Raw genomic sequence first — 25,683 nt, forward strand, 5'->3', positions numbered from 1 at the left:
CTGTGGATGTATTTCAAGGCCTACCTTCAAACTCAGCACCTCTTTGCTTGACATCATGGGAAAATCTAAATAAATCAGCCAAGACTTCAGAAGAAAACTTGTAGACCTCCACAAGTCTGGTTCATCCTTGGGAGCAATTTCCAAATGCCTGAAGGTACCACATTCATCTGTACAAACAATAGTACGCAAGTATAAACACCATGGGACCACGCAGCAGTCATACCACTCAGGGAGGAGACGCGTTCTGTCTCCTAGAGATGAAAGTACTTTGGTGCGAAAAGTACAAATCAATCCCAAAACAACAGCAAAGGACCTTGTTTAGATGCTGGAGGAAACAGGTACAAAAGTATCTATATCCAAAGTAAAACGAGTCCTATATCGACATAACCTGAAAGGCCGCTCAGCAAGGAAGAAGTCACTGCTCCAAAACCGCCATAAAAAAAGCCAGATTACGATTTGTAACTGCACATGGGGACAAAGATTGTACCTTTTGGAGAAATATCAGGCTTGGTCGCATGGGTCTTCCAAATAGACAATGACCCCAAGCATACTTCCAAAGTTGTGGCAAAATAGCTTAAGGACAACAAAGTCAAGGTATTGGGGTGGCATCACAAAGTCCTGACCTCAATCCTATAGAACATTTGTGGGCAGAACTGAAAAAGTGTGTGTGAGCAAGGAGGCCTACAAACTAGACTCAGTTACACCAGCTCTGTCAGGAGGAATGGGTCAAAATTAACCAAACTTATTGTGTGAAGCTTGTGGAAGGCTACCCGAAACGTTTGACCCAAGTTAAACAATTTAAAGACAATGCTACCAAATACTAATTGTGTGTATGTAAACTTCTGTGATGAAAGAAATAAAAGCTGAAATAAATCATTCTCGCTACTATTATTCTGACATTTCACATTCTTATTAAAATAAAGTGACCTAAGACAGGGAATTTTTACAAGGATTGAATGTCAGTAATTGTGAAACTGAGTTTAAATGTATTTGGCTAAGGTGTATGTAATCTTCCTACTTCAACTGTATCTTGTCAAATATTAACGGAGAAGAATACCATGGTATTTACAGGAGTGAAACTGACTCATGACTCTTTCACAATGCCTTACAAATATTTTCCACAGATTTCTGAACCTGTCATCCTGAGAAGGAACATTTCTGCTGTAATTGCATCCTGATACAGAATATATCTCTCATTGCACTATCATGCTGTCAATGGAATTATTTCTCTGAACATTTTAGCAAAACATCTTTCATTGTCTTTTTTTTATTGAAGATGTATTCTTCCAGATTAGTATCACAATGCAGAATCATATATCATGTACAGTATTTCAACACCTCTCAGTACTGTAATTTGCTCGAGACCTGGTGGAATAACCAAAGTATATCAAGCATTCTTGTTGGAATATGACTCTGATTTGAATATAAAGTTCTTAATTGTTTTGATTAAGTTGTTTTAAACAAACATCTGAATGTTCAATAATGGTACACATTGCATTCATTCAACATATTCTACAGTATATGGAAGGGAAAGGTACTGTATGTGTTGATTTAACAGAACAATACTAACACATCACTAATACTCCTTATTGTTTTGTGCTGACTGAAAACAAGTCATAAAGCATGCCTCATTTGAGACAGTATAGATGATGCTAAAATAAGTTCCAAGCATCACACACTTCAAACCCTACCCATAGATATAAAGCAGTGTTCTATACGCCCTTGACCCTGTTCAGTGTTTACATCTGTCAACATGTTAGTGACATTCATAAGGAATGACTCTTCACAACAACACTGCATGTGAGCTGAATCTGCTGGGGGTGGGACCACTATACCATTATTCAGACGAATGCAATTTACCTGTCAGGAACACAAAGATGGTCACACCCCCAGCCCCCCGGTCACAAGATGGATGTTTTTAGCTTTACAGACAAACAAAAACTCATGACATAGTGTTCTTGGAAGCAACTATTAAATACCTTAAAATTATAACTTTAGCTCTAATGATTATCCACAGAATTACACTAATTATATGTGGTAGTTATCTTGTTTTTGGCCCTCATGCCCAGTAGTAACACCCAGACACCCGATACTACTACTACTAAATATAGTCTGCGTTTAGTTAGATAGTGAGATATACAGTGAGCTCCAAAAGTATTGGGACAGTGACACATTTGTTGTTGTTTTGGCTCTGTACTCCAGCACTTTTCCATATAGGGTACATCGTTTAGAAATTACAGCACTTTTTGTAAATAGTCCCCCCCCATTTTAGGGGACCAAAAGTATTGGGACAAATTCACCTATGAGTTTTAAAAGTAGTCAAAAGTTGAGTATTTGGTCCCATATTCCTAGCATGCAATGATTACATCAATCGTGTGACTCTACAAACTTGTTGGATGCATTTGCTGTTTGTTTTGGTTGTGTTTTCGATTATTTTGTGCCCAATAGAAAATACCCTCATAGTCATTGTATCATTTAAAATCCAAAGTGCTGTAATACAGAGCCAAAACAACAAAACATTTGTCACTGTCCCAATACTTTTGAAGTTCACTGTATCCTGTATAAAGAGCATAATCAAAGTTTACACTGTGAGTCCTTCATTTGCTGTGGTGCAATAGTCAGTGCATCACAGTTTGTCACACTTTGTGTGTAAAGGTGACCTTGTGTGTGTTACTCTCTTTCAGGTGGGTTGTGGGTTCTAGTCCCAGATACAATTCAACACATCTATTGTGTCTGACAACTGTGATGTATTACAGTGGCTTGCGAAAGTATTCACCCCCCTTGGCATTTTTCCAATTTTGTTGCCTTATAACCTGGAATTAAAATAGATTGTTTGGGTGTTTGTATCATTTGATTTACACAACATGCCTACCACTTTGAAGATTTTTTATTGTGAAACAAACAAGAAATAAGAAGAAAACTTCAGCGTGCATAACTATTCATCCCCCAAAGTCAATACTTTGTGGAGCCACCTTTTCTAGCAATTACAGCTGCAAGTCTCTTGAGGTATGTATCTATAAGCTTGGCACATCTAGCCACTGGGATTTTTGCCCATCCTTCAAGACAAAACTGCTCCAGCTCCTTCAAGTTGGATGGGTTCCGCTGGTGTACAGCAATCTTTAAGTCATACCACAGATTCTCAATTGGATTTAGGTCTGGGCTTTGACTAGGCCATTCCAAGACATTTAAATGTTTCCCCTTAAACCACTCAAGTGTTGCTTAAGCAGTATAGGGTCATTGTCCTGCTGGAAGGTGAACCTCCGTCCCAGTCTCAAATCTCTGGAAGACTGAAACAGGTTTCCCTCAAGAATTTCCCTGTATTTAGCGCCATCCATCGTTCCTTCAATTCTGACCAGTTTCCCAGTCCCTGCCGATGGAAAAACATCCCCACAGTGAAACATGGTGATGGCAGGATCATGCTGTGGGGATGTTTTTGGAGTTCTCGGGGTGATGAGAGGTGTTGAGTTTGTGCCAGACATAGCGTTTTCCTTGATGGCCAAAAAGCTCAATTTTAGTCTCGTCTGACCAGAGAACCTTCTTCCGTGTGTTTGGTCTCCCGCATGCCTTTTAGACGAACAACAAAGTGGTGTTTGCTTATTTTTTCTTTAAGCAATGGCTTTTTTCTGGCCACTCTTCCAATAAGCCCAGCTCTGAGGAGTGTATGGCTTAAAGTGGACAGATACTCCAATCTCCGCTGTGGAGCTTTGCAGCTCCTTCGGGGATATCTTCGGTCTCTTTGTTGCCTCTGATTAATGCCCTCCTTGCCTGGTACGTGAGTCTTGGTGGGCGGCCCTCTGTTGGCAGGTTTGTTGTGGTGCCATATTCTTTCCATTTTTAATAATGATTTAATGGTGCTCCGTGGGATGTTCAAAGTTTCGGATATTTTTTTATAACCCAACCCTGATCTGTACTTCTCCACAACTTTGTCCGTGACCTGTTTGGAGAGCTCTTTGGTCTTCATGGTGCCGATTGCTTAGTGGTGCTGCAGACTGGGGCCTTTCAGATTAGGTGTATATACAGTTGAAGTCGGACGTTTACATAAACCTTAGCCAAAAACATTTAAACTCAGTTTTTCACTATTCCTGACATTTAATCCTAGTAACAATTCCCTGTCTTAGGTCAGTTAGAATCAACACTTTATTTTAAGAATGTGAAATGTCAGAATAATAGTAGAGAGAAGGATTTATTTCAGCTTTTATTTATTTCATCACATTCCTAGTGGGTCAGAAGTTTACATACACTCAATTAGTATTTGGTAGCATTGCCTTTAACTTGTTTAACTTGGGTCAAACATTTTGGGTAGCCTTCCACAAGCATCCCACAATAAGTTTGGTTAATTTTGGCCCATTCCTCCTGACAGTGCTGGTGTAACTGAGTCAGATTTGTAGGCCTCCTTGCTTGCACATAATTATCCTACCTCATGTAATTTATTTTGTGAAGTGCACCAGTCTCTACTGCAGCAAAGCACCCCCACAACATGATGCTGCCACCCCCGTGCTTCACGGTTGGGATGGTGTTCTTCGGCTTGCAAGCATCCCCCTTTTCCTCCAAACATAAAGATGGTCATTATGGCCAAACAGTTCTATTTTAGTTTCATCAGACCAGAGGACATTTCTCCAAAAAGTACGATCTTTGTCCCCATTTGCAGTTGCAAACCGTAGTCTGGCTTTTTATTAGCGGTTTTGGAGCAGTGACTTCTTCCTTGCTGAGCGGCCTTTCAGGTTATGTCGATATAGGACTCGTTTTACTGTGGATATAGATACTTTTGTACCTGTTTCCTCCAGCATCTTCACAAGGTCCTTTGCTGGGATTAATTTGCACTTTTCGCACCAAAGTACGTTCATCTCCAGGAGACAGAATGCGTCTTCTTCCTGAGCGGTATGACGGCTGCGTGGTCCCATGGTGTTTATACTTGCGTACTATTGTTTGTACAGATGAACGTGGTACCTTCAAGTGTTTGGAAATTGCTCCCAAGGATGAACCAGACTTGTGGAGGTCTAAAATTGTTTGGGCTGATTTCTCTTGATTTTCCCATGATGTCAAGCAACGAGGCACAGAGTTTGAAGTTAGGCCTTGATATACATCCACAGGTACACCTCCAATTGACTCAAATGATGTCAATTAGCCTATCAGAAGCTTCTAAAGCTATGACATCATTTTCTGGAATTTTCCAAGCTGTTTAAAGGCACAGTCAACTTAGTGTACAGTATGTAAACTTCTGACCCACTGGAATTGTGATACAGTGAATTATAAGTGAAATAATCTGTCTGTAAACAATTGTTGGAAAATTACTTTTGTCATGCACAAAGTAGATGTCCTAACCGACTTGCCAAAACTAGAGTTTGTTAACAAGAAAATAGTAGAGTGGTTGAAAAACGAGTTTTATTGACTCCAACTTAAGTGTTTGTAAACTTCCGATGTCAACTGTATACTGAGATTATGTGACAGATCATGTGACACTTAAATAGTCCACCTGTGTGCAATCTACCTAATTATGTGACTTCTGAAGGTAATTGGTTGCACCAGATCTTATTTAGGGGCTTCGTAGCAAAGGGGGTGAATACATAAGCACGCACCACTTTTCGTTTCTTTTTATTTTATTTTATTTTTTTCATTTAATTTCACCAATTTGGACTATTTTGTGTATGTCCATTACATGAAATCAAAAATAAAATCCATTTCAATTACAGGTTGAAATGCAACAAAATAGGAAAAACGCCAAAAAGGATGAATAATTTTGCAAGGCACTGTAAAGTATGTTTACATTAAAACCCCAAGCCACTATGGAAGCCCAGAGATTAGTATTGAAATTACTCTCTATCAAGGGATAGATGGTATTTTTGAAAATACATTTTACCATTTGGCAAATTTCCAACTTCCTTGTAACGCAACCCTCTTCATCTCTCCAGACCTGGATGGTTACGGTATTTATGTCTGACCTTAGAAGAGTTATTTACTGCTGGACCGTGTAGATACAGTAAACAGTGACTAGAGTGATGTGTGTGGAGGCAGATCCTGTGGTTAGTGGGTTTGTATAATAAACGGTAAACAGAGTGACAGATGGATTCATGTCTCTATTAAATCCCGGTCAATATTATTGAGTGTGAAGCAGTCCATGAGCAAACATGCAGTAATAAAAAGACTGCAACAAGCTCTGATGTAGATGGTATACAGTATACACTCTTAGACAAAATAGTTCCAAACGGGTTCTTTACTAAGGGATATGGTTCTGCCAATAATCATTTTCATCTGAAGAACCATTTTTGGAAGACGAGTGTTCTTTGTAAGGCAAAGGGTTCTACCGAAAACCTTTTCACCATCCTTCTAAGAAAGGGTTCTTTGATGATTCTTTGGAATTCAAGAAAGGTTCCAGAAGAAAAAGCTTTTTTATAATATTTTTTTCTTTCTATTAAATAGTGAAATAAGACTTGAAATGTCTATTTTTTTTTTTACTTTTGTGAGTGCACTATTTAAAGTTAATTTCAAATAGTTTTTTTAATTTTGTTTTGTGTCTTCTCACTTTTGTTTATTGTTTATTTAACTTTATTTGGCTATGTAAACATGTTTCCCATGCCAATAAAGCTCATTTAAATTGAATTGAATTGAATAGTGCCTGAGCATTACTGTTCACCTATATATGAATATCTATATCTATATGGAAATTGTACCTATATGGGAATATTTGTACATGTACAGTGCATTGAGAAAGTATTCAGAACCCTTGACTTTTTACACATTTTGTTACGTTACAGCCCTATTAAAAAATGTATACAAAAAAAAAATCCCCTCAATCTACACACAATAACCTATAATGACAAAGACATTTACATACATTAAGTATTCAGACCCTTTACTCAGTACTTTGTTGAAGAACCTTTTGCAGTGATTTCAGCCTCAATTCCTCTTGGGTATGACGCTACAAGCTTGGCACACCTGTACTTGGGGAGTTTCTCCCGCTCTTCTCTGCAGATCCTATGAAGTTCTGTCAGGTTGGATGGGGAGTGTCGCTGCACAGCTATTTTCTTGTCTCTTCAGAGATGTTCGATCGGGTTCAAGTCTGGGCTCTGGCTGGGCCACTCAAGAACATTCAGAGACTTGTCCCGAAGCCACTCCTGTGTTGTCTTCGCTGTGTACTTAGGGTCATTGTCTTGTTGGAAGGTAAACTGTCGCCCCAGTTGGAGGCCCTGAGCACTCTGGAGCAGGTTTTCATCAAGGATCTCTCTGTACTTTGCTCCGTTCATCTTTCCCTCGATCCTGACTAGTCTCCCAGTCCTTGCCACTGAAAAACACCCCCACAGCATGATGTTACCACCACCATGCTCCACAGTAAGGATGGTGCCAGGTTTCCTCCAGACGTGACGGTTGGCATTCAGGCCAAAGAGTTCAATCTTGGTTTCATCAGACCAGAGAATCTTGTATCTTATGGTCTGAGACATTTTAGGTGCCTTTTGCAAAGGATCTACCAATCTACACAGAGGAACTCTGGAGCTCTGACAGAGTGACCATCGGCTTCTTGGTCACCTTCCCGATTGCCCGGGAAGAGTCTTGATGGTTCACCAGGCATAATAGGACCCATGTCATCCAAAACGTTGAAGTTTGCCAACAATCATCTGGATGCATCTGGATGATCATCAAGACTTTTGGAAGAATGTTCTATGTATACCTTTTTGGACGAGATGGGTCCAATTATGGCTGGCGAAAACCAAACACTGCATTCCACAGTAAGAACCTCATACCAACGGTCAAGCATAGTGGTAGTGTGATGGTTTGGTTAAAGCAGTTCTGCATGGAAGAGTGGGCCAAAATTCCTCCACAGCAATGTGAGAGACTGACTAACAACTACAGGAAGCGTTTGGTTGAAGTCAATGCAGCTAAAGGTGGCACAACCAGTTATTGAGTGTAAAGGAGCAATAACTTTTTCACACAGGGGAATTGGGTGCTGCATATCTTTTTAAATTAAATGAATTAAATAAGTATCAATTTATTTTGTTATTTGTAAATTAAAATTGGATTTCGGTTGAAGATCTGATAACATTCAATATATCAAAACTATGCAAAAATATAGAAAATCAGAAAGGGGGCAAATACTTTTTCACGGCACTGTAAGTGTTTTCTTGACAGGTTCAATGGGAACCGTGTCTTATGAGCGCACATTGCCTTAGCCGCTGTGGATGGATCATGAGTTTCGACAGCATCAGAAGACCTATCCCCGGCCTCATTGGCCATGTACCATCCAGCCTTCTCCCAGGACCCGTATAGGACAGACAGAGTTGATCAGATTTACAGTAAACCATAATCAACATGAAAACACCCCTGTGTGTCAACAAAAAACACAGTGGGAAAAATGTATGTGGGCATAACAGGGCGTGGGTAGTTGGGTAGGTGTGTGTGAGTGTGTTCTGGCGACAGGTAGGGTGGGCAGGTACATTGGCATCACCTGACTCCAGCACCATTACATGATCCTGAATAAATATTTGCTGATTGAGAGGAGACTGTGACTGTGCAGTATTGACATGTTTGGATTTATCAAGAAGTCTGGACAGTCATTTGGTTCATAGGAAAGTGTCCCGTTCATTTCTGATCCGTGGTGTTTGATAAGTGGCAGAACTATGGACCATCCTCTGGTGTGGGTTCTCATCCTGGTGCTGCTCAACTTCACTACAGGTAAAGAGGACAATATGCTCATTCTGGGAATATATTGATGCCTATTTGTGCTTTATGGTACAAACACTTGATTAAATAAGTAACAGGTTGTTCAAATGTCTCTGTTTGGTTGATGCACTTCAGTCAAACAGTATCAAGTCAGAAAGGTGGAGATTTCTATTTATCTGCCATTGACAACAATGTCTAGAGTAGACATTAGACATAGATACTAGGTCATGTTGTAAATTGTGCGTTCAACTTGAAGGCACTAATTTGTAAACAAAAGCTTGTATTTCTGTTAAAGTGACATAGTCTGAAGATTTGATTCATTTCAATTAAAATATTTAAAGGACTTTAAAGACTTTTGTACTGATTGATAATATCTCAAAACATGAACTAAACTCATCAATCCATCCTCTTCTAGATGTCTCTGGCCAGGTGGTGGTTCCCTCTATGAACCCCTTAGCTGTGGGCAGTAATGTCACACTGAACCTAGTTCCCGAAAGCCCCATCAACATAGGGACCTGGTCATATGAAACTACAACCATCGTACTTTTCTATCCTAGTGGCAGTATTGTGAGTACAAGTTATCGAGGCAGAGTCTCCTTCAACCGCTCCTCCTCAGAGCTGTCCATAAGCTCTCTCCAACTCAACGACTCAGGACGATATACCGTGCAGGGAATGGAGCCAGTCCTGACCGCTGTGGTGACCTTGTCTGTCCAGGGTAAGGAACTGACCTCTGCCTGTCTGTTTATCTTTCTATGAAGGTAGACTCCCTCTCAATGGCACACACGGTCACTTCCTCACACACATGCTCACCTGCACACTTACTTACCCATTCACATACTTACTTGCATGCAGGTCCACATGCAAACATGCTTGCACATCAGAGGAGGCTGATGAGGGAAGGACAGCTAATAATAATAGCTGGAATTGAGTGTAATGAAGTGAATGGAATGTTATCAAACATATGAAACACATGTTTTTATGAATATGAATACCATTCAATCCACTCCGTTCCAGCCATTATTATGAGCCGTTCTTCCCTCAGCAGCCTCCACTGATGCAGATTATCTATAAATGATTCATCTCTGTCATAATAATAAAAGTCATTTTCCTGACATGGAAAGCTAACTCTTAAAAATGTCATTGTTTTCTGAACCTATAGTGAAGTTGACCTTCATAATACCTTATACAGTTCACAGAGTATGAGCAAACTGTTCTTTTTAATTTCAGATGAGACGTACACAATACATTTTATGTTTTCTAAGACACTAAGGGCTTAACAGGGCTCAATCCTGAAACCTGGTCTTTATGATAAGTTAACAAAATAGCATATTTAGATTGATTTCCAAAACAAGTGTTACAGTGTGAAAGAAATAGCAGCTATATGGTTGTAATTCAGTAACACACACAAAAACCTTTCTTGAGACACATCCATCTTATCTTGACTGCCATCTACTCTCTCACCCACAGAGCCCATTTCAAACGTGACTCTAAGAGCCAATGCCACTGATCTAGTGGAATTGAACGACACTGCCATTGTCACCTGCTCCGTCTCCTCTGGCACCTCCCTCTCCTACCGCTGGATGAATGGCAGCTCAGAGGTTGCAGCCAGTGACAGAGTTCGGCTTGGTGTTGGGAACAGCACTCTCTCCATAGTCAGTGTGACACGATACGATGAAGGGCCGTTCAGATGTGAGGTCATCAATGGAATCAGCAATGGCACCAGCCAGCCCATCGGCCTCAATGTTAGATGTGAGTATCAGAGTATGCAGTACACATGAGTCATACACAACAGACATGGATTGTACCTTGTCATTGAGAGCCAGCATTCTATGCAATGATGTAATATGCCTATTTTCATCCCAAACCATTCCTCTGTGATCACATGATCCAGGTCATAATGGATCATTAGTACACTGTGTTATGTTCCTCGGCCTGCACAATAGAGCAGGACGGAAACATATTCTAGGTAATGTTTACCCAACACTTCATTGTTATTTGTTCCTCCCATAGATGGCCCAAGTAACCTCACCATGATGGTAGTTCCTGAGATGACCATAGGACATACAGCCTACAAGACGGGTTCTGTCATCACTCTGTCCTGCTCCGCTCAGTCCAAACCCGCTGTGTCCTACAAGTGGAGGTTTAATGGGGTGTTCCTCAACGAGCAAAGTCCACAGCTGAGCCTGCAGAACACCAGGGAGAACCAGACAGGAAGTTACGCATGCTTAGCCCACAACAATGTCACACTCCGATACGCCACCATGACCACAATGATAAAGATCGTGGGTGAGGCAACATTCATCGTTACGAAATGTCATATAGTTGGTAGTGAATATTTGATTATTGATGGTTATGAATACAATGTTATATCATGGTATTTTTACCACCGATCGAGTGAAGTTCTCCTCTTCTTTTTACCATAGAGCCGATATCAGCGGTTACGTTGAACCGTGATGGGAAGCCACCGATACTGGATCAGTCGTTCACTCTGCGGTGTGAGGTGACTGGACCTGTAGACTACATTCACTGGCTGATGAACGGCCAGCTCATCTCCCTAAACAGAACATTCTTCTCTACGGGCAACAAGACAATGGTTATCAACCCAATCCAGTTTTCTGACAGTGGAGAATATCTCTGTGAGGCCTTTAATGATGTCAGTAACAAGACCAGCATGACATACAAGCTTGTGGTGAACTGTGAGTATTACAAGAGCTGGTAATCTTTGTCTGATGAAACCAATTCAGTAGCCTTGTAGTTAGAGTATCCACCCTGAGATTAGAAGGTTGGGAGCTTGCAGGGGTGTAAAGTACTTAAGGAAAAATACTTTAAAGTAGTACTTAAGTAGTTTTTTGGGGTATCTGTACTTTACTTTACTATTTATATTTTGGACAGCTTTTACTCCACTACAATCCTAAATAAAATTATGTACTTTTTACTCCTTACATTTTCCCTGACACCCAAAAGTACTTGTTACATTTTGAATGCTAAGCAGGACAGAGAAATGGTCCAATTCATGCACTTATCAACAGAACATGCCTGGTCATCCCTACTGCCACTGATCTGGCGGACTCACTAAACACAAATGCCTGGTTTGTACATGATGTTTGAGTTTGCCCCTGGCTATCTGCAATTTTTTTAAACAAGAAAATCGTCCCGTCTGGTTTGTTAACATATACGTGTCTTACATCGGTTGAAAGCTTTAATTCTTGTTAATCTAACTGCACTGGCCGATTTACAGTAGCTATTACAGCGAAAACATGCCATGCAATTGTTTGAGGACGGTGCCCCACATAAAAAATATTTTTCCAAGGCACAGGTTTCAGAAATTCACAAATAGCGATTAAATATTCAGTTACTTTTTGAAAATCTTCCTCTGACTTGTCATCCAAAGGGTCCCAGATATAACATGAAGTTTCGTTTTGTTAGATAAAATCCTTCTTTATATCCCAAAAAGTCAGTTTAGTTGGCGCCATCAATTTGAGTAATCCACTCGTTCAACATGCAGAGAAAGGAATCCAAAGATCTACCCCTAAACTTTGTTTCAACAAGTCAAAATACATTTCTATTTACTCCTCAGTTACCCTAAAATGTAATCAAACTATAATATTTCTTACGGAAAGAAGTATGTTCAATAGGAAACCGAGTTTAGCATGTGCATCCTGTCTTCATGGCACGCGCAAACATACATTTCCAAGACTGTGTCCCTGTACTAAAACTGATATATCTATTTGTTTTTGAAGTTACAAGCCTGAAACCTTGAACATACACTGCTGACACCCTGTGGAAGCCATAGGAAATGCATCTAGGGAGCTAATTTTCAATATGACCTTTTACTTGCCATTCTAAAAGGATGGTCTCTAAAAAAAAGAAATTCCGGTTGGTTTGTCCGGTTGGATTTTCTCCTACCATATCTATTGTGTTATATTTTCCTAAATTATTTTACCATTTCTACACACTTCAAAGTTTTTTTTCCCCAATGGTACCAATTAAATGCATATCCTGGCTTCAGGGCCTGAGCAACAGGCAGTTTACTCTGGGCATGTCATTCAGGCGAAAATTGACAAAAAAAGGGGCCTAGCCCTAAGAAGTTTAACATATTTTAGCAATCACATTTACTTTTGATACTTAAGTAGATTTAAAACCAAATAATTTTAGACTTTTACTCAAGTAGTTTTTTTACTGGGTGACTTTCACTTTTACTTGAGTATGACAATTGGGTTCTTTTTCCACCACTGGGAGCTTGATCCCTGGACGAGTCATACCAATGACTGTAAGATTGGGACCCAATGTGTCTTTACTTGGCACTCAGGAGATACTTAGCACTGAGGAGATATATTGGTGGTAAGGGCCTGTGAATAACTAGTGTCATGTCCAGGGGATGTACTTATACATCAAGATGCAACACGCAACAGAAACAGGAGATAGGCTCCTGCACCTATGAGCTGTTCTAAGGCTACATACTTACTATTCTTTGCCAAAATAGTAAGACCATAAGACTAACCATACTGTCTTGTATTTAACAGTTGGACCAGACAGACCTGCTGTAACTAGTCCAGATATAGCAATGACAGGACACATCGTGACCTTCAACTGCTCTGCCTAAAACCAAACGTATCTGCAAATGTAATTCTAATTATGACCAATAATGAAGGAAGGATGGAATTTATAATAATGGAATAGGGGTAGGTTTTGATCCCACTTTTGGCATCAATGTAATAAAGCCAAGGGGATGGTTGGGTGTTGCAGGGGTCAAACCACGGTAAATGCATTAATGGCAGTTCTAGTAGCTAATATCATTCAATATCTTCATTATCTTGTGTTTCCCAGATGGTCCAGAGAGACCTGTTATCATGAGTCCGGATATAGCGATGACAGGACACACCGTGACCTTCAACTGCTCGGCCTCCTCTCAGCCTACCAGCCAGTTCAGCTGGTTCTTCAATGGCTCCCAGGTGAGGACTGGCTCAGTGTATGAGACTGGCCCACTGACCTTAGCCAGTCATGGGGAGTACACCTGTGTGGCCTTCAACAACGTCACTGACAGAAAAAGCACTGCCTCCAAGATGCTCACCATCATTGGTGAGTCAGTAACTGCTTCTTAAAATCAAGGGACTAAAACTTGCTTTACTTTGTTTGTGTTCATTTGGTTTTAGACACAGCCTAAGTGGTCTTGAACCTACAGTATAATGAGATGGAAGTTGAGATATAAAGTGCTGAGAAAACATTTGATCTGCTTTCCACAGCACCTGTGACCATGACCATGGTGAAAGTCATTGGAGCCCAGCCAATACTGAATGAGAGATTCTCTCTGACCTGTGGCACCGCTGGAACGGTTTACTCCATTCACTGGATGAGGAACGACTGGCCTCTGTTAGCTGATAACAGAACAGACTTCTCTATGGACAATAATACACTGACCTTCAACTCTGTCGAGGATTCTGACAACGGAGACTATCAGTGTTCTGCTTCCAACCCCCTCAGCAACATGACCAGCCCAAACTACAGACTGATCGTCAACTGTGAGTACACTCATAGAAAAAAGGGTTCCAAAAGGGTTCTGTGGCTGTCCCCATAGGATAACCCTTTTTGGTTCCAGGTCGAACTCCTTTGGGTTCCATGTGGAACCCTCTGTGGAAAGGGTTCTACATGGAACCCAAAACGGTTCTACCTAGAACCAAAATGGGTTCTTCAAAGGGAACAGCCAAAGAACCCTTTTTTGGTTCTAGATAGCACCTTTTTTCTAAGAGTATAGTTCACAAATGCTATAAAGTTCAACTTTAACCCCACGGCTTAATGTGGAATCTTTGAGAACTTCCTTATTAATATTGTAGTAAAGTCAATGTAAATGTTTCAATCCCACCTCTAACACTATTAACATATTTTGATGACCTTTGAACTTCTTGCCATTAACCTCTATTGAGTGACAGTCAGATGTTGGGTCTAGCTGACTGTCTTTTGTATTATAGATGGACCAGAGATGCCTGTTATAACAGGACCAGCATTAGGAGAAACAGGACACAACCTGACCTTCAACTGCTCTGCCTCCTCTCAGCCTCCCAGCCAGTTCAGCTGGTTCTTCAATGGCTCCCAGGTGGAGGCTGGCTCAGTGTACGAGACTGGCCCACTGACATTAGCCAGTCATGGGGAGTACACCTGTGTGGCCTTCAACAACCTCACTGGCAGAAACAGAACTGTCTCCAAGATGCTCATTGTCATTGGTAAGACTGAGGAGTCATCCAAACTGAACTTGTACATGTAGATATAGGCCATCCAACATACAGTGATTGTGATTGTGATTGTAGTCAATATTATTGTGACACTGATGTTTTCTTCACAGAACCAGTAACCATGGCCATGGTGAAAGTCATGGGTGCCCAGCCAATAGCAGACTACATGTTTGTTCTGACCTGTGAGACCACTGGAACCATTTACTCCATTCACTGGATGAAGAACGGCTGGCCTCTGTTAGCTGATAACAGAACAGACTTCTCTATGGACAACAATACACTGACCTTCAACTCTGTCGAGGATTCTGACAACGGAGACTATCAGTGTTCTGCCTACAACCCACTCAGCAACATGACCAGCACAGAATACAGACTGATCGTCAACTGTGAGTAGTTATTATTGCCCAAAACCAAACGTATCTGCAAATGTAATTCTAATTATGACCAATAATGAAGGAAGGATGGAATTTATAATAATGGAATAGGGGTAGGTTTTGATCCCACTTTTGGCACCAATGTAATAAAGCCAAGGGGATGGTTGGGTGTTGCAGGGGTCAAACCACGGTAAATGCACTAATGGCAGTTCTAGTAGCTAATATCATTCAATATCTTCATTATCTTGTGTTTCCCAGATGGTCCAGAGAGACCTGTTATCATGAGTCCGGATATAGCGATGACAGGACACACCGTGACATTCAACTGCTCGGCCTCCTCTCAGCCTACCAGCCAGTTCAGCTGGTTCTTCAATGGCTCCCAGGTGAGGACTGGCTCAGTGTATGAGACTGGCCCACTGACCTTAGCCAGTCATGGGGAGTACACCTGTGTGGCCTTCAACAATGTCACTGACAGAAACAGCACTGCCTCCAAGATGCTCACCATCATTGGTGAGTCAGTAACTGCTTCTTAAAATCAAGGGACTAAAACTTGCTTTACTTTGTTTGTGTTCATTTGGTTTTAGACACAGCCTAAGTGCTCTTGAACCTACAGTATAATGAGATGGAAGTTGAGATATAAAGTGCTGAGAAAACATTTGATCTGCTTTCCACAGCACCTGTGACCATGACCATGGTGAAAGTCATTGGAGCCCAGCCAATAATGAATGAGAGATTCTCTCTGACCTGTGGCACCGCTGGAACGGTTTACTCCATTCACTGGATGAGGAACGGCTGGCCTCTGTTAGCTGATAACAGAACAGACTTCTCTATGGACAATAATACACTGACCTTCAACTCTGTCGAGGATTCTGACAACGGAGACTATCAGTGTTCTGCTTCCAACCCCCTCAGCAACATGACCAGCCCAAACTACAGACTGATCGTCAACTGTGAGTACACTCATAGAAAAAAGGGTTCCAAAAGGGTTCTGTGGCTGTCCCCATAGGATAACCCTTTTTGGTTCCAGGTAGAACTCTTTTGGGTTCCATGTGGAACCCTCTGTGGAAAGGGTTCTACATGGAACCAAAAACAGTTCTACCTAGAACCAAAATGGGTTCTTCAAAGGGAACAGCCAAAGAACCCTTTTTTGGTTCTAGATAGCACCTTTTTTCTAAGAGTATAGTTCACAAGGCTATAAAGTTCAACTTTAACCCCACGGCTTAATGTGGAATCTTTGAGAACTTCCCTATTAATATTGTAGTAAAGTCAATGTAAATGGTTCAATCCCACCTCTAACACTATTAACATATTTTGATGACCTTTGAACTTCTTGCCAATAACCTCTATTGAGTGACAGTCAGATGTTGGGTCTAGCTGACTGTCTTTTGTATTATAGATGGACCAGAGATGCCTGTTATAACAGGACCAGCATTAGGAGAAACAGGACACAACCTGACCTTCAACTGCTCGGCCTCCTCTCAGCCTCCCAGCCAGTTCAGCTGGTTCTTCAATGGCTCCCAGGTGGAGGCTGGCTCAGTGTATGAGACTGGCCCACTGACCTTAGCCAGTCATGGGGAGTACACCTGTGTGGCCTTCAACAATGTCACTGGCAGAAACAGAACTGTCTCCAAGATTCTCACTGTTGTTGGTAAGACGGAAGAGACATCTAAACTGTTTAACTTGTAGATATAGGCCATTCAACATACAGTGATTGAAGTCAACATTCTTGTGATACTCTGACGTTTTCTTCACAGATCCAGTCACTATGACCATGGTGAAAGCCATGGGATCCCAGCCAATACTGAACCAGACATTCTCTCTGACCTGTGAGACCACTGGAACCATTTACTCCATTAATTGGATGAGGAACGGCTGGCCTCTATATGCTGACAACAGAATACACTTCTCTATGGACAACAATACACTGACCTTCAACTCTGTCCAGCATTCTGACAACGGAGACTATCAATGTTCTGCTTCCAACCCCCTCAGCAACATGACCAGCCCAAACTACAGACTGATCGTCAACTGTGAGTGGTTATTATGGTTATTATGGCCCAAAGCCAAACTTGATATCTGCCAATTTAATTCTAATTTTGACCTATAATGAGGGCAAGATGGAATTCATAGTAATGGAATTCGGGTAGGTTTTAATCTTGCTTCTGGCATCAATGTAATAAAGCCAAGGGGATGCTTGGGTGTTGAAGGGGTCAAACCACGGTAAATGCACTAATGGCAGTTCTAGTAGCTAATATCATTCAATATCTTCATTGTCTTGTGTTTCCCAGATGGTCCAGAGAGACCTGTTATCATGAGTCCGGATATAGCGATGACAGGACACACCGTGACATTCAACTGCTCGGCCTCCTCTCAGCCTACCAGCCAGTTCAGCTGGTTCTTCAATGGCTCCCAGGTGAGGACTGGCTCAGTGTATGAGACTGGCCCACTGACCTTAGCCAGTCATGGGGAGTACACCTGTGTGGCCTTCAACAATGTCACTGACAGAAACAGCACTGCCTCCAAGATGCTCACCATCATTGGTGAGTCAGTAACTGCTTCTTAAAATCAAGGGACTAAAACTTGCTTTACTTTGTTTGTGTTCATTTGGTTTTAGACACAGCCTAAGTGCTCTTGAACCTACAGTATAATGAGATGGAAGTTGAGATATAAAGTGCTGAGAAAACATTTGATCTGCTTTCCACAGCACCTGTGACCATGACCATGGTGAAAGTCATTGGAGCCCAGCCAATAATGAATGAGAGATTCTCTCTGACCTGTGGCACCGCTGGAACGGTTTACTCCATTCACTGGATGAGGAACGGCTGGCCTCTGTTAGCTGATAACAGAACAGACTTCTCTATGGACAATAATACACTGACCTTCAACTCTGTCGAGGATTCTGACAACGGAGACTATCAGTGTTCTGCTTCCAACCCCCTCAGCAACATGACCAGCCCAAACTACAGACTGATCGTCAACTGTGAGTACACTCATAGAAAAAAGGGTTCCAAAAGGGTTCTGTGGCTGTCCCCATAGGATAACCCTTTTTGGTTCCAGGTAGAACTCTTTTGGGTTCCATGTGGAACCCTCTGTGGAAAGGGTTCTACATGGAACCCAAAACAGTTCTACCTAGAACCAAAATGGGTTCTTCAAAGGGAACAGCCAAAGAACCCTTTTTTGGTTCTAGATAGCACCTTTTTTCTAAGAGTATAGTTCACAAGGCTATAAAGTTCAACTTTAACCCCACGGCTTAATGTGGAATCTTTGAGAACTTCCTTATTAATATTGTAGTAAAGTCAATGTAAATGGTTCAATCCCACCTCTAACACTATTAACATATTTTGATGACCTTTGAACTTCTTGCCAATAACCTCTATTGAGTGACAGTCAGATGTTGGGTCTAGCTGACTGTCTTTTGTATTATAGATGGACCAGAGATGCCTGTTATAACAGGACCAGCATTAGGAGAAACAGGACACAACCTGACCTTCAACTGCTCTGCCTCCTCTCAGCCTCCCAGCCAGTTCAGCTGGTTCTTCAATGGCTCCCAGGTGGAGGCTGGCTCAGTGTATGAGACTGGCCCACTGACCTTAGCCAGTCATGGGGAGTACACCTGTGTGGCCTTCAACAATGTCACTGGCAGAAACAGAACTGTCTCCAAGATTCTCACTGTTGTTGGTAAGACGGAAGAGACATCTAAACTGTTTAACTTGTAGATATAGGCCATTCAACATACAGTGATTGAAGTCAACATTCTTGTGATACTCTGACGTTTTCTTCACAGATCCAGTCACTATGACCATGGTGAAAGCCATGGGATCCCAGCCAATACTGAACCAGACATTCTCTCTGACCTGTGAGACCACTGGAACCATTTACTCCATTAATTGGATGAGGAACGGCTGGCCTCTATATGCTGACAACAGAATACACTTCTCTATGGACAACAATACACTGACCTTCAACTCTGTCCAGCATTCTGACAACGGAGACTATCAATGTTCTGCTTCCAACCCCCTCAGCAACATGACCAGCCCAAACTACAGACTGATCGTCAACTGTGAGTGGTTATTATGGTTATTATGGCCCAAAGCCAAACTTGATATCTGCCAATTTAATTCTAATTTTGACCTATAATGAGGGCAAGATGGAATTCATAGTAATGGAATTCGGGTAGGTTTTAATCTTGCTTCTGGCATCAATGTAATAAAGCCAAGGGGATGCTTGGGTGTTGAAGGGGTCAAACCACGGTAAATGCACTAATGGCAGTTCTAGTAGCTAATATCATTCAATATCTTCATTGTCTTGTGTTTCCCAGATGGTCCAGAGAGACCTGTTATCATGAGTCCGGATATAGCGATGACAGGACACAACCTGACCTTCAACTGCTCGGCCTCCTCTCAGCCTACCAGCCAGTTCAGCTGGTTCTTCAATGGCTCCCAGGTGGCGACTGGCTCAGTGTATGAGACTGGCCCACTGACCTTAGCCAGTCATGGGGAGTACACCTGTGTGGCCTTCAACAACGTCACTGTCAGAAACAGCACTGTCTCCAAGATGCTCACCATCATTGGTGAGTCAGTAACTGCTTCTTAAAATCAAGGGACTAAAACTTGCTTTACTTTGTTTGTGTTCATTTGGTTTTAGACACAGCTTAAGTGCTCTTGAACCTACAGTATAATGAGATGGATTTTGAGTTTTAAAGTGCTGAAAAAACATTTGGTCTGCTTTCCACAGCACCTGTGACCATGACCATGGTGAAAGTCATTGGAGCCCAGCCAATACTGAATGAGAGATTCTCTCTGACCTGTGGCACCGCTGGAACGGTTTACTCCATTCACTGGATGAGGAACGGCTGGCCTCTATATGCTGACAACAGAATACACTTCTCTATGGACAATAATACACTGACCTTCAACTCTGTCCAGCATTCTGACAACGGAGACTATCAGTGTTCTGCTTCCAACCCCCTCAGCAATATGACCAGCCCAAACTACAGACTGATCGTCAACTGTGAGTACACTCATAGAAAAAAGGGTTCCAAAAGGGTTCTGTGGCTGTCCCCATAGGATAACCCTTTTTGGTTCCAGGTCAAACTCCTTTGGGTTCCATGTGGAACCCTCTGTGGAAAGGGTTCTACATGGAACCCAAAATGGTTCTACCTAGAACCAAAATGGGTTCTTCAAAGGGTTCTTCAAAGGGAACAGCCAAAGAACCCTTTTTTGGTTCTAGATAGCACCTTTTTTCTAAGAGTATAGTTCACAAGGCTATAAAGTTCAACTTTAACCCCACGGCTTAATGTGGAATCTTTGAGAACTTCCTTATTAATATTGTAGTAAAGTCAATGTAAATGGTTCAATCCCACCTCTAACACTATTAACATATTTTGATGACCTTTGAACTTCTTGCCAATAACCTCTATTGAGTGACAGTCAGATGTTGGGTCTAGCTGACTGTCTTTTGTATTATAGATGGACCAGAGATGCCTGTTATAACAGGACCAGCATTAGGAGAAACAGGACACAACCTGACCTTCAACTGCTCTGCCTCCTCTCAGCCTCCCAGCCAGTTCAGCTGGTTCTTCAATGGCTCCCAGGTGGAGGCTGGCTCAGTGTATGAGACTGGCCCACTGACCTTAGCCAGTCATGGGGAGTACACCTGTGTGGCCTTCAACAATGTCACTGGCAGAAACAGAACTGTCTCCAAGATTCTCACTGTTGTTGGTAAGACGGAAGAGACATCTAAACTGTTTAACTTGTAGATATAGGCCATTCAACATACAGTGATTGAAGTCAACATTCTTGTGATACTCTGACGTTTTCTTCACAGATCCAGTCACTATGACCATGGTGAAAGCCATGGGATCCCAGCCAATACTGAACCAGACATTCTCTCTGACCTGTGAGACCACTGGAACCATTTACTCCATTAATTGGATGAGGAACGGCTGGCCTCTATATGCTGACAACAGAATACACTTCTCTATGGACAACAATACACTGACCTTCAACTCTGTCCAGCATTCTGACAACGGAGACTATCAATGTTCTGCTTCCAACCCCCTCAGCAACATGACCAGCCCAAACTACAGACTGATCGTCAACTGTGAGTGGTTATTATGGTTATTATGGCCCAAAGCCAAACTTGATATCTGCCAATTTAATTCTAATTTTGACCTATAATGAGGGCAAGATGGAATTCATAGTAATGGAATTCGGGTAGGTTTTAATCTTGCTTCTGGCATCAATGTAATAAAGCCAAGGGGATGCTTGGGTGTTGAAGGGGTCAAACCAAGGTAAATGCACTAATGGCAGTTCTAGTAGCTAATATCATTCAATATCTTCATTGTCTTGTGTTTCCCAGATGGTCCAGAGAGACCTGTTATCATGAGTCCGGATATAGCGATGACAGGACACAACCTGACCTTCAACTGCTCTGCCTCCTCTCAGCCTACCAGCCAGTTCAGCTGGTTCTTCAATGGCTCCCAGGTGGCGACTGGCTCAGTGTATGAGACTGGCCCACTGACCTTAGCCAGTCATGGGGAGTACACCTGTGTGGCCTTCAACAACGTCACTGTCAGAAACAGCACTGTCTCCAAGATCCTCACCATCATTGGTAAGCCAGACCTCAGATTCTTTGCTCTGTTGTGTTAATTTACAATCTAGTAAGAATTACAATAGACATACTTATCATACAAAAGAGCCCAAACACTTCAAATCTTTACTCAGTGAAGATGTACAGCTAAATACAGCAATGCAATACAGTGCATTGTTCACTTATACCTTGAGCTCTCACCCCCTCCTTCCACAAAGATGTGCTTTTCCATCAGCCAGGATTTATCTGTGCTCCTCCGTGCATATACAGTGATCCCTCGCCACTTCGCGGTTCACTTATCGCGGATTCGCTATTTCGCGGATTTTCATAATGCATTTTTTTTTTTTTTTTGGTGCATTGTGCTCTGCATTCTGATTCGCTAAAAACTCACTCCCGCTTCTTGTATCAAAACATGCTACGAATTGTGCTATCATTTTGTCGTCTCGTGCAGTTATGTGTACGTACATAAAACAGCTTGGCAAATTTACATTAAGTTGGCCAAATTATCTTGTAATTTCGAACATCTCCTAAACCCATAATGTCGACGAAACGGCCTACACGTGAGTCACTGTATTTGTATACATGTAATAGTTGCTAATTGTAAAAAAAAAAAAAAGTTTTCTATTTCGCGGATTTCACTTATCGCGGGTCATTTTCGGAACGTAACCCCCGCGATAAACGAGGGATTACTGTAATCAGCCAGGATTTATCTGTGCTCCTCCATGCATATCATCAGTCAGGATTTATCTGTGCTCCTCCGTGCATATCATCAGCCAGGATTTATCTGTGCTCCTCCGTGCATATCATCAGCCAGGATTTATCTGTGCTCCTCCGTGCATATCATCAGCCAGGATTTATCTGTGCTCCTCCGTGCATATCATCAATCAGGATTTATCTGTGCTCCTCAGTCAGGAGACCGCTTGGGAGTACACATTCCTACAGTCCACTGCAGTCCACTAAATAATTAAACTCTTCTCATACACAGAGTTTGAACCTAACACTACTTTCAATCTCTAATGATGTAAAAACAATCTATTCATACCAACAGATATAATGATATAAAACAGGAAATATATAAAACAGTCATTTACAATCAATCAGATCGTACAACCGTTTGTTTTATATATCCAACTATTGCGTTGCTGGAACTAACCATTTGATCAAATGACAAATCTTGATACCGTACATAAAGCAATACACTTCCTCTCTCCTCACAGAGGCTATAACGTCGGTGACGGTGAAACGAAACAAATTACCAATAGCATCTGACAACCTAACCCTGACCTGTGAAGTCACCGGGCACTATGACACCATCTACTGGATGAAGGACAACCGGTCTCTGGTCCTGAACAACACCTTGAACTCTGACATCACCATCTCTAACAACTCTCTGCACTTCAGTCCAGTCAAGGTGTCAAATGATGGAAACTATCAGTGCGTTGCCACCAACCTCTTTGGTCCAAACACCAGCCCTAAATACCAGCTACTGGTGAACTGTAAGTACTGGTGTTTTAGTAATATTTTAAAAGATACACTTTATATAATGTAGAAACAGTCAGAAACCCACCACTGGTATGATGGTTAGTGCTATCCGGGATACTTGGGATGTCCCTAGCTTAAACCCTAAACCCCTACCTTAACCTTTTCCTAGCCCTAACCTTAACCCTTACCTTAGCCGTTTTACATTTCAACTTCAATGGGTGACGTAAGAGTTGGATGTCCCAAGTATCCCATTTAGACTTTTCCCAACTTTGACCCCCCTTTCTAAACTTCTTTCTGTAGATGGCCCTAAGAGTGTGAATATCTCTGGCCCAGTCTCAGTGGTGATTGGCTCAGTAATCACAGCTACACTGAAGTGCTCTGCCGACTCCCGGCCAACCAGCGAGTACGGGTGGAAATTCAACAACCAATCAGTGCTTGGGACTGGTCCTATGATGTCTGTTATCGCCTCCTTGGAGAATGCAGGGGACTACACTTGTGTGGCCAAGAACCCTGTGACCAACATCTCAATGTCCAAGACCATTAGTCTGGATGTCACTGGTAAGTGGGTGGGCTGTTGCAGTAAGACCTAGGTGGGATGTACCGAGTAATTAAATGTCACAAAGTTGTTTTTATTATGTTGAATTTAATTTGGTTCTAGTTTGTGTACTTGTTTGTGCAAGGATCATTTTCATACATCATGGAAATGCAATAAAGACATATGGTGAACTGGGGGGTACAGACAAGAATAAAAACGAATTATCTTTGTCCACCTCTCCTCCCATTCTTTGTCCCTCTCCTCTACCATTCTTTGTCCCCCTCCTCGCCCATTCTTTGTCCCCCTCCTCTCCCATTCTCTTTGTCCCCTCGTCTCCCATTCTTTGTCCCCCTCCTCTCCCATTCTCTTTGTCCCCTCGTCTCCCATTCTTTGTCCCCCTCCTCTCCCATTCTCTTTGTCCCCTCGTCTCCCATTCTTTGTCCCCCTCCTCTCCCATTCTCTTTGTCCCCTCGTCTCCCATTCTTTGTCCCCCTCCTCTCCCATTCTCTTTGTCCCCCTCCTCTCCCATTCTTTGTCCCCCTCCTCTCCCATTCTTTGTCCCCCTCCTCTCCCATTCTCTTTATCTCCCTCCTCTCCCATTATCTTTGTTCCCCTTCTCTCCCTTTCTCCTTTCTCTCCTAGGCCACTCGCCTGCCCCTCCATTCCAGTCCAGAGTTGGTCTGATTCTGACGGCCCTGCTAGCCCTCTCTCTCTGCATCTGATCAACCACTGAGACCACCACAGTAAGCACACTGCATGTCTGTCTGCTGGTTGGGAGCCAATCACTCCCTTCCCTCTACCCTCACTGACTCACATTGTTGATCTGAAAAAGGACTGGATAGAAATAAGTGGTATTGTCAATATTGTAATTGCCCCTTCTTGCCACCATAGGGCTGGGTTAGTATGCTCAGCTCCTTTCCAATGCTTTTAGATTGTGAGGAGAGAGTCAACAAGAGGTCAGATGGGAGGGGTCTATCCCCTTAGAATAGAACCCACCCCTACAACGTGTTTTTATGTCAATCATCTCTATAAATAAAAACCAAAATCTTGAAAACTGGTCTTCAACATGATCATTGAAGGGGCAAACATCCACTGCTCAGCTGCACTGCCTATTTCTGTTTCTAATTAAATGTCCTTAGATATTCACTGCCCTTATGACTGTAACTATTGCCCTGGAGTCCATTCACTGAGTCCCTTTCTGTGTATGATCATGTATGTAAACTCTGTTCAAGTACAAATTCAGGTTTATTTAACTTATAAATGTTTCAAATGATAATACATTTGGCTAGTGTTTATGTAAAACATGGGTTGTTTTTCACATATTAAATGTATAAGCTTGTAAATCCTCAGAGGAGATGCAGGCTTGTGCTGTTGTCTTATGTTTATATTTCCTCTACATTAATTATTGTCTAAAATAAAGTGTTGTCTTTTCACACCTGTATTACTGAATGGTGCAATCTTTGGTGTTTTCTTTATCGTCAGAATCGCTGTGAAAAATGCGCAGCGGTCTAAGGCACTGCATCGCAGGCGCTAGAGGCATCACCACAGACCCAGGTTCGATCCCGGGCTGTATCACAACCGGCAGTGATCGGGAGTCCCATAGGGCGTGCACAATTGTCCCAGCGTCGTCCGGGTTAGGGGAGGGTTTGGCCAGAGGGGGGGGGCTTTACTTGGCTCATTGCGCTCTAGCGACTCCTTGTGGGGGCCGGGCACCTGCAGTCTGACCTTGGTTGTCAGGTGAAATGTGTGTTACCTCCAACACATTGCTGCGGCTGGCTTCTGGGTTAAGCGGGCGGGTGTTAAGAAGCGTGATCTGGCAGGT

General features: G+C 42.2%; 1 protein-coding gene and 1 long non-coding RNA gene across 2 annotated transcripts in view; one reads left to right on the forward strand and one right to left on the reverse strand.

Annotated features, from left to right (window-relative positions):
• The window catches only part of LOC139564397 (uncharacterized), a 418,006-nt gene that overhangs the window by 49,322 nt on the left and 343,001 nt on the right, over positions 1-25,683 (reverse strand). The gene's annotated exons all lie outside the window — the stretch shown is intronic.
• LOC139564209 (hemicentin-1-like) lies at positions 8,490-25,302 on the forward strand. The gene is made up of 25 exons (XM_071383515.1): positions 8,490-8,664; positions 9,068-9,367; positions 10,120-10,401; positions 10,663-10,938; positions 11,076-11,348; positions 13,480-13,731; positions 13,896-14,171; positions 14,619-14,870; positions 14,990-15,265; positions 15,512-15,763; positions 15,928-16,203; positions 16,650-16,901; positions 17,008-17,283; positions 17,542-17,793; positions 17,958-18,233; positions 18,680-18,931; positions 19,038-19,313; positions 19,572-19,823; positions 19,988-20,263; positions 20,722-20,973; positions 21,080-21,355; positions 21,614-21,865; positions 23,062-23,340; positions 23,627-23,884; positions 24,504-25,302. Exons 1-25 carry the CDS (start codon positions 8,610-8,612, stop codon positions 24,581-24,583), a joined length of 6,279 nt encoding a protein of 2,092 aa, XP_071239616.1. The 5' UTR covers positions 8,490-8,609; the 3' UTR covers positions 24,584-25,302.

Source organism: Salvelinus alpinus, chromosome 35 (genome assembly GCF_045679555.1).
Source record: "Salvelinus alpinus chromosome 35, SLU_Salpinus.1, whole genome shotgun sequence".
Lineage (NCBI taxonomy): Eukaryota > Metazoa > Chordata > Actinopteri > Salmoniformes > Salmonidae > Salvelinus > Salvelinus alpinus.